At 49.1% G+C, this 8,876-nt stretch overlaps 1 protein-coding gene across 1 annotated transcript in view; it reads right to left on the bottom strand.

Annotated features, from left to right (window-relative positions):
- The window catches only part of LOC129679330 (solute carrier family 22 member 20), an 11,683-nt gene extending 4,515 nt beyond the window's left edge, over positions 1 to 7,168 (bottom strand). Inside the window, exons 1-6 of the mRNA XM_055610359.1 lie at positions 6,794 to 7,168; positions 6,607 to 6,710; positions 5,682 to 5,836; positions 4,199 to 4,367; positions 3,210 to 3,333; positions 2,735 to 2,850 (exon numbers count right to left, since the gene is read on the bottom strand). Coding sequence (XP_055466334.1) covers positions 2,735 to 2,850; positions 3,210 to 3,333; positions 4,199 to 4,367; positions 5,682 to 5,836; positions 6,607 to 6,710; positions 6,794 to 7,168 — 1,043 coding nt within the window. The remainder of the gene's footprint in view (positions 1 to 2,734; positions 2,851 to 3,209; positions 3,334 to 4,198; positions 4,368 to 5,681; positions 5,837 to 6,606; positions 6,711 to 6,793) is intronic.
- Between the last annotated feature and the right edge of the window lie 1,708 nt (positions 7,169 to 8,876).

Below are 8,876 nucleotides of genomic sequence, written 5' to 3'. Positions count from 1 at the left end.
TGTGTGTGTGTGTGTGTGTGTGTGTGTGTGTGTGTGTGTGTGTGTGTGTGTATGCATGTTGTCCCTGGGGTAAATTTCTCTCTGTTTCTCTCTCTCTTAAATATAGGGTCTTACCATGTAGCCCTGGCTTGCCTGGCACTCCTTGTGTAGGCCAGGCTAGCCTTGAAATCTGAGTCCCGCTGCCTCAGAGGCATGCACTACATCGCCCAGAACATCCACTCTTACTGCAAGTATCCTCCCTTTTATGTAATTCACTCTTCTTATCTTCACAACAGTACTGTGTGATGGGTATTATTATAAAAGTCACAGGACTGATGGGGAAACTGAGGCACAGAGAGGTTAACATGCTCAGGATCAAACAGTAAATGGCAGTGCTGAGATCAAAACTCAAGCCATCATTTCCTCAGAGTCTTGCTCCCCCCTGCACTGGGTATGCGTTGCTTTTGTAAGTTGGAAATTAGCCATAAAAAGAGACAACAGGGTTTATAGACATTTGTGCAAGCTGATCAGTTCTCCATTTTCACCCTCCCAGCCTTCTGGGATCCTTGAAGTACTGCCCCAACCCTAGCCCAACCTAGAGGTCCTCTCTCCACCTAGAAATGGTGCAACTGGACCCAGATGTGGCCTGGTGAAGCTCCAGGGCTTCTGGGGAGCCCTGAAAATGACCAAACATTTCTGTATAAACCAAAACTACCCAAGCCAGGGAGTACCGATGGTTGGAGAATCTTCAGCAAGGCTTATGGCCCCGCCTTTGCCTGAGCTGTGGATCGCTACCTCTTCTCATAATAAAAATGGGTCTTTGCTAATTCTTTCTAGAAGGATCCAAAAAAGGTCTTTCAACCTCTGAGTTTGGAGTTGGTGGTTTGTGTCTTTCTAACAGGAAGAGGAAGGCAAAGAGATGGTGGGACATCAGAGAGCAGGCTTGGCAGGGGGGCAGGGGATGCTGGGACGTCAGAGGGCAGGCTCAGCCAGGGGTGGGGTCTTGGGGTCCCTAAGGCTCTCTTGCTGCCCAGAGCCTGACCATCAAGCTCTCTCCATCTCCAGAGTGGGAGACACCTCTCTATTCCCAGAGCCCAGGAAACACATCCCTAAATCAGGTAACAGAATGTAAGGGGCCACAAAACCTGAAATCTCTTTGCATGCCTTGACTTTGCTCCTCACAAGGACCATACTATAATAGGTACTAAATCGTTGCCTGCCTTCCTGTCTCATAAACGTCAGCTTTGAATAGTTAATGTCCTGGCAGTGCAGAGGAGAGAGGGCAAGGATGAGCATCTCTTTCCTGCCCATCCCTCCCTGAGACTACTTGATTTATTGTTTTGTTTTGTTTCATTCAGGGATTGACCCTAGCACTTTGTATATTCTGGATAAATGCTCTATGACTGGGCTATATTCCAAGCCCTCTTTTTAATTTATTTGTTAAGTTATAAACATAATATAATTATAATTACATAAACTTGTAAGTTCATTTTTTAACTTTGTTAATTATGTATTTGTTAAATTAACTTATTTGTTATTTTTGTTTTTATCCTATTAATTTTTTATAATTTAATTTCTTTAAGTTTTATGTGCGTTGGTGTTTTGCCTGCATGTATGTCTATGGGTATCAGATCTTGGAGTTACAGACAGTTGTGAGCTGCCATGTGGGTGCTGGGAATTGAACCCGGGTCCCCTGAAAGAGCAGTCAGTACTCTTGACCACTGAGCCATCTCTCCAGCCCCTTATTAATTTTAAAAGTTTTGTTTACTTGTTTTCATTTGTGTATGTATGTGTGTAGCTGTGTGGGTTTATATGTACCACGTGTGTGCAGGCGAGATGTTCTGCTCAAATGTGGACCCTCTAGGTCAACATACAGTCTCATCTATAGTGTCATTCACTCAGAGGCAGGCGCTGGGTGTAACCTTAATTTTGTTGTTGTCATTGTCTTGAGACAGGGTTTCTCTGTGTATCTCTGGCTGTCCTAGAACTTGCTTTGTAAACCAGGCTGGCCTTGAACTCACAGAGATCCACCCACCTCTGCTTCCTAGGTATTAGGACCAAAGGGGTGCCCTCCCCCAATCCTGGCTGTAACCTTAATTAAAAAAAAAAACATTTTTGTGTATGAGTATTTTGCCTACATGCATGAATGTACGCCATGTGTGTGTCTGATACCCACAGAGTCCAGGAAAGGGCATTAGATCCCCTGGAATTGGATTTATAGATGGTTGTGAGCCACCATATAGGTGTTAACAATTGAACCAGCGTCCTCTGCAAGAGCAGCAAGTGCTCTAAACTACTGGACCATCTCTCCAGCCCCTGTGTGTGTGTGTGTGTGTGTGTGTGTGTGCGCGCGCGCGCGCACGCGCATGCCGGCACACATAGCCTTTGCTTATGTATACACGTGTCTGTGCCCATGTAAGGAGAACATCAAATTCCTTCCTCTATTTTTTGATGCCTTATTCCTGTAAACCCAAACCTGAAGGCCAGTTTGACCAAAGCGAGAGTTACAGGCACACCAGGCCATACTCAGCTTCTTTACACGGGTGCTGGGGATTGGAACTCAGGCCCTTACACTTGCAGAGCAAGTGGTCTTCCCAGCCATAAGGTCCAGGTGCCGAAAGGTGTGACATGAGGCTGAATTCACATACTCACCTGTTCATCGCATTAGGACTATTTCAGGACAAAGTTTGCCAAGAAGAGCAGAAAGTGTGTCCTCACCTCGGGTCAAAGTCTTGGATATGAGCCTATCACCTACCAGACAACCATGAGACAGCAGGTGACTTTTCTGATAGCCGGGGTTCGGAAGAGGTCCAAGATGGAGCTGGAGGTGCGGACACTTGCGAACTCACTCTGGATGTAGGAGCTCACCACCTGGGTGAGGAATGTGTGATTAGGGGTATCAAGGGCTCTGGGGTGCCATTTTGCTGCTGGGGACATCTTATCAGTAGAAAATAGCTCTCCAGTTGTGTTTCTTGGCACGACATCTGGCCTTATCCTCCTCCTCCTCACTGGGGAGGAGGCTGCAACATGCACCTCAACCATCCTGAGGGTCTGTGGCCTTAGAGATACTCCCAATGGCTGGTGGCTTCATCCTGTGCCTGCCCTGAGGGTTGCCAGCCTCTCTGCCAGGATGGCAGCTAAGTCCTGGGCAGCTGACGAGCTCCAGTGTAGGCAAAAGTCGTCAGTACCACAAAACCCTACCCCAGCCCTCCATCCGCACAGCTGCCTACCTCTGCAGTCAGCCTTTCCCCTTCCTGCCTCCTGCCGTTCATCACAGCCACCTTCCGAAGGTTCCGCAGAGCTTGCTGGGACTTGCCGTGAAGGAGGAGCCATCGGGATGACTCTGGAAGCCACCTGGGGTACAGAAGGACCATTGCCACCTACAATCCCTACGTACCTTCATTGCCTTCTACCACACCCTAAAGGCAAGTGGCAGGGTCTCAGTTCCACAAGCAGGACAAGCCACCAACATCCTTTTGTTGTGATTTTTTTTTTTTTTTTTTTGAGACATGTTCTCCCTATATAGCCCAGGCTGGCCCCAAATTCCTCATCCTTCTGCCACTGCCCATCAAGTTTTGGAAAAACAGGTGTGCACCACCATACAGGACACAGTAGTCTCTCCGTGTGTGTGTGTGTGTGTGTGTGTGTGTGTCTGTGTGTGTATACACACACATATATGTGTACATATAATTCCACTATGTGGATGGGTCCCAGAAGTCAAATTCCAGTTGTTAAACTTGAATACAAATGCCTTTACCAGTGGAACCATCTTTCCTGCCCATTTTCTCTCTCTCTCTCTCTCTCTTTTAGCATATCATACAGAGAATCACTAAAGAATCCTTCAAAACTAAGACACCCCTGGCATTAAAACTGATTCTTACCTAGCTATGTGGCCTTGAAAAAAAAAAATCATGCTCCCTTTTTGAGCTGTACCTCAATTCCCCTCTTTAAAAATGCAATGGGTTATTATGAAGTAGAGTGGAATTGATATAAGCAACATCCTTTTGTGAGATCCAGAGGCCCATGCCAAGGAAAGAGGTTTGCCAAAGATTCCCTAAGACTGTTCACGAGTACCCGGGACCCCGTGGCCCTCATGATCTCTCTGCTCTCTGTGTCCAGCACATTGCAGGTATTACATACTGTGACCTAGCAGGAAGCCATATAATGGTTCAGCCACACAGATGTGCCTCCCCGACCCCCACACCCCCGCTGGACATACCACGAATACAGGAAAAAGACCAGGAAAGGAGCAGAGACAGCGAACTGCAGCCACCGCCACGGGCGGATCAGGTACGCCACGCCAGACAGGACGAGCTGGCCCAAGGTGAAGGCGAAACCCAGCAAGATGCCCGCCACGGTCCGGCCCCTGGTTGGCATCCACTCTACCACTGTGGGGGAAAGGCAGTCAGCTGGAGGAACTCATCCACCACGTAGCTGCTCAGCTCACTTGCCCCTTCCTCATGGCTGTGGCACGTTAAACCCTACACCAAGATCTACCTAGATAACATTCCTATGTGGCCTATAGCAGGACATTCGTTAGAGGACATCAGACTCCAAAATGGCTTCAGGGTAAGACTGACTGTCCTGAGATAGGCTGATGGACTGCAGGCATTTGCTCTAAGCTGCAGCTGACACCTACTCCTCTGGAAGGTGGAACTGAATTACTGGGGCCCAATATACACTCTGCACCTCTCAATGTTCAAATGCTGGGACACAGAGGCAGAAAAGGGGCACTGATCTAGGCCCAAGGCCTTTCTCCCAACCTGAAATCAAAGGCCCGCCTGTCTATGGCCAGCTGAAGGTGCTGGCAGTCTCTGAGCCTGACGGCGTCTTCAGAAGCAAACTATGCAGCTTGAGAACAGCACACACAGGTGGCAGGCCTGTGTCCAGAGTGAACTCTCTATCGCCTCATAACACCTTCCGCCAGGGCTACCCACAGGCCCCAGCTTATCAGTTATCACTGAAGGGTGACACTCCTCTTAGCACTCAGGAATTCAAACCTCTGCCATGGAGCTAAGAAATGACCAGCCTTCACTTCTTAGGGAGCCTACCTTCCCTGGAGCCATACAGTGTGAGGGCTCTCTGTTGCCCTTGGGACCACCTGATTGATTTAGTTATTATAAAAAAAAGAAGTCTCATTGCTCTGTAGTTTCTGGCTAGCCTGAAACTCACTATCTAGATCAGGCTAGCCTCGAATGTGTGAACCTCTCCATGCCCCCCTTTGATTTACAGACTCCCACAAGCTTAGGGAAGCCTCAGACTTGCTGTGTAGCTGAGGATGACCTTGAACTCCTGATCCTCCTGCTTCCACCTCCCAAGTGCTGGGATTCCAGGTGTGGGCCACTATACCCGGCTCCCTTGGAGACGAGCCTACCTTATGGTCCTGTGTGACCCCCACCTGAGGCTGGCACATTGCAGACAATTAATGGCTATTATTGAGTAACTCTCAAGTGAAATCAACCTGACCCTTTCAGCTCACAGATCAGTAAACTGAAACCCAGACCCAAGAAAGGCCACCAGGGACCGCCCGCTTCTGCCAGGGTCACAGTCTGTCAACCCAGATCCCTGGGTAGGAGGGTTTGAGTTGAGGTTTCTGGATGAGAATTACAAGAAAAGGAAAGTTTAAAAGCTGTCCTATGATGGCAGCATGACCCTTTTCACGACCCCAGCCTCCCTGGGTCACCCCTTGAGATTGGACTCACCCAGGGAAAGAGAGTTGAGGATGATGCCGGAGAAGGTCATGCCCATCAAAAACCGGAAGACACAGTAGGCGCTGAAGGAGCCGACATATGCCGTGGCGGCCCCTGAAACTGCCAGCTGTAGGTACGACCAGACCAGTGGGGCCTTGCGGCCCAACCTGAACCCGAAGACTGAGGGGTTAGGGAATCCCAAGGCAGCTAGACACCCCCAACAGAGCAAAGCCTGTACCTGATATTTGTGTCTTGGTGGAGACACCAAAGCAATCAAGGGGAAGGTGAGATGCCGAGTAAAAAAATCCACCCCTCTAACCAGCACACACAGCTGCCGGGACTCTAGGACTGCTGGCCAAGGCTGGTCAGGGGTACAGGCGCATGTGTGGGAGAAAATCAGAGACCAAGAGATTTCCCAGGTTAGGGAAAGGTAGAGATTCTGAAAAGACCCAGATTTTGAGAAGAGGTCCATGACTATGATCTCAGGACTGGGGAAGCAGAGGCACAAAGATCAGAAATTCAACAAATTAATAGAAAAACACAAACCCATTGCATGTCTACACATACAGACAAATCCACACAGAATGGAAAAGAGGAAGGAGGGAAAGGAAAGAAATAGCTAGACAGTGGTGGCGCACATCTTCAGTCCTAGCACTTGGAAAGCAGGTGGATCTCTGTGTGTTCGAGGCCAGCCTGGTCTACATAGTGAGTTCTAGACAGCCAGGGCTACACAGAGAAACAGTGTTTTGAAAAAAAACACAGAGAGAAAGAAAGAAAGAAAGAAAGAAAGAAAGAAAGAAAGAAAGAAAGAAAGAAAGAAAGGAAGGAAGGAAGGAAGGAAGGAAGGAAGGAAGGAAGGAAGGAAGGGAACAAAGAAAATAGATGAATGTAAGGTTTTCTTTTTTTTCCTTTTTTACGGGCTGCCCCTAAGGCTCACCTGTCGGCAATGCTACCAAACAAGGCAGCCCCGACCAGCACCCCAGACATGTAGATGGACTGAGCCAGGTCACGGAGGGTGCGGGCCTCACACACCAGGTCCCACTGTTGAGGAGAGAGGAGTGCTAACCTTTGTCCTTATGTGGTAGCCTTCTCCCAGCCCCCCAAGTCACCCACCCACCTCTGACCTCCATTACGATGGTAGATGGAAAAATGCTTCGGTCATAGACCCAACCATCCTTGCAGCCCTCTGTGGCCACTCCGTGGGAGGAAGTGTTGGGTTTCAGAAGAGCCCACTGAGGCTCTCTGTAACGCTGGCATGGCTCAGGGACCCCATGCTGGTTCAAGGGTATGGTGGCCCTCAGCCAGGCCCCTGAGTCATTGGCGGTAGCTTCTGTGTGGTTGGCGAGATGCTGGCAGCGGTGAGGGGGCGCAGCAGCTGTGAAGTTTTGTAGGAAGGTGTGGCAGGCCAGCAGGCCACAGGGCAGCAGCAGCAAGGCTGTATAGACAAACTGGAAGCGACCCACACCCCCCAGGACATCCAGCAGATCTGTGAAGGCCATGGTTAAGGACCCTACACTTGGTTCAGCCTGCCCAGGTCTTATGTAAAAAGGCTGGGGAAGGGACCAGGAGGGGGAGGATCAGGCCAGGGGTTAGGATCACACAGGCCTTCTACACTGCAGCTCAGAGAGATCCAGTTACACTTTGCAGGAGGCCTAAGTGTGCCCACATCTGCAGGGTGCCCCTCCCCCAGGCCCTTGCTTCAGTTCTGTCTTCATCTGTGACCTCTTGAGTTAGAAAAGCCAAGGGTTGGATACTAGGAAGAAAGCTGAGTCCGAAGAGTGCTCAAGTGCCTTAAAATCATGAAAGCCCTGCATTTAAACCCAGAACCCACTTAAAAAGGGGGCTATGGTGGCCTGCGCTGTATCTCAGCACTGCAGAGGCAGAGCCATGGGGCGTGCTGGCCAGACAGGCGAGCCTAATCAGCAAGCCCAGGTCCCAGTGAGAGAGAGCCTGTCTCCCCAGGATAAGGAGGAGGGCCCCTCAGGCACCTGAGGCTGACTCCTGACTTCTGCAAAGTGCCATGTCATGTATAAGTACATGCCCATCTGTGCACATATGTGTAGATACCTTATGGCATGGACAGATAAGTAAATAAAGCTGGGCTGGAGAGACGGCTCAGAGGTGAAGAACAGTTGCTGCTCTTCTAAAGGTCCTGAGTTCAATCGCCAGCAACCACGTGGTAGCTCATAACCATCTATAGTGAGATCTGGTGTGCGGGAAGAATGTTGTATAAATAATACAATGAATATTTAAAAATGAATGAATGAATAAAGCTGTCCTCGAAATTACTGTGTAGAACAGGATGGCCTCAAACTCACAGAGATCTGCCTGCCTCTGCCTCCCTAGTGTGTGCACCTGGCTCTCAAATTTATTTATTTTTTCTAAATGAAAACTAAATCAAATACAACACAACAGAACAATGCAGAAACAAAACCACAGAAGCCCAAAAAGGGCAGTCAAGAAGCAGGTTCATGGTGCAGCTTCAGCTCGGGGTTGGGGTGAGTTCAGATTATCCCCACTGGCCAGTCACCACATGGAATTAAAACCATGCTAGACCGGCTGAAGGCTGAGAAGAGAGGAGTCCAGGACATCACCCGCCTGGCCTCCCTCCAGGACCTGTCACAAAGCAGCCCCCTGCCGATGAGGCCAGTGGAGACAGGACTAACAGGTGACTAACAAACAGTCAGCTCAGGGCACTGTCCCTCTTACTATCAGAGATGTTTCAGTTCCATTTCTGATAATATGGGCAGTCCCTCTCTCTGGGTTCCTCAAATTCTCTTTTCTTTTTCTCAAGATGGGGTCTAATATAGCCCAGGCTGGCCTGGAATTCCCTGTGTAGTTGAGGGAGACCTTTTTATTATTATTATTTATTATGTATACAATGTTCTGTCTGTATGTGTGCCTGCACGCCAGAAGAGGATACCAGATGTCATCATAGATGGTTGTGAGCCACCATGTGGTTGCTGGGAACTGAACTCAGGACCTCTGAAAGAGCAGCCAGTGCTCTTAACCTCTGAGCCATCCCTCCAGTCCCTCTTTGAACTTTTTTTTATTTGTTTGTTTTTTGAGATAGGATTTCTCTGTGGAGTCCTGGCTGGTCCTGGAACTTGCTCTTTGTAGACCAGGCTGGCCTTGAACTCAAGAGACCTACCTGCCTCTGCCTCCTGAGATTAAAGATGTGAGCCACCACTGCCCAGATGATTGTTA

The sequence above is a fragment of the Psammomys obesus genome, unplaced genomic scaffold (assembly GCF_907164565.1).
Source record: "Psammomys obesus unplaced genomic scaffold, mPsaObe1.curated_primary_1811, whole genome shotgun sequence".
NCBI classification, from domain to species: Eukaryota; Metazoa; Chordata; class Mammalia; order Rodentia; family Muridae; genus Psammomys; species Psammomys obesus.
The sequence above is the reverse complement of the archived record's forward strand: the minus strand, read 5'-3'. Positions and strand labels throughout refer to the sequence as shown.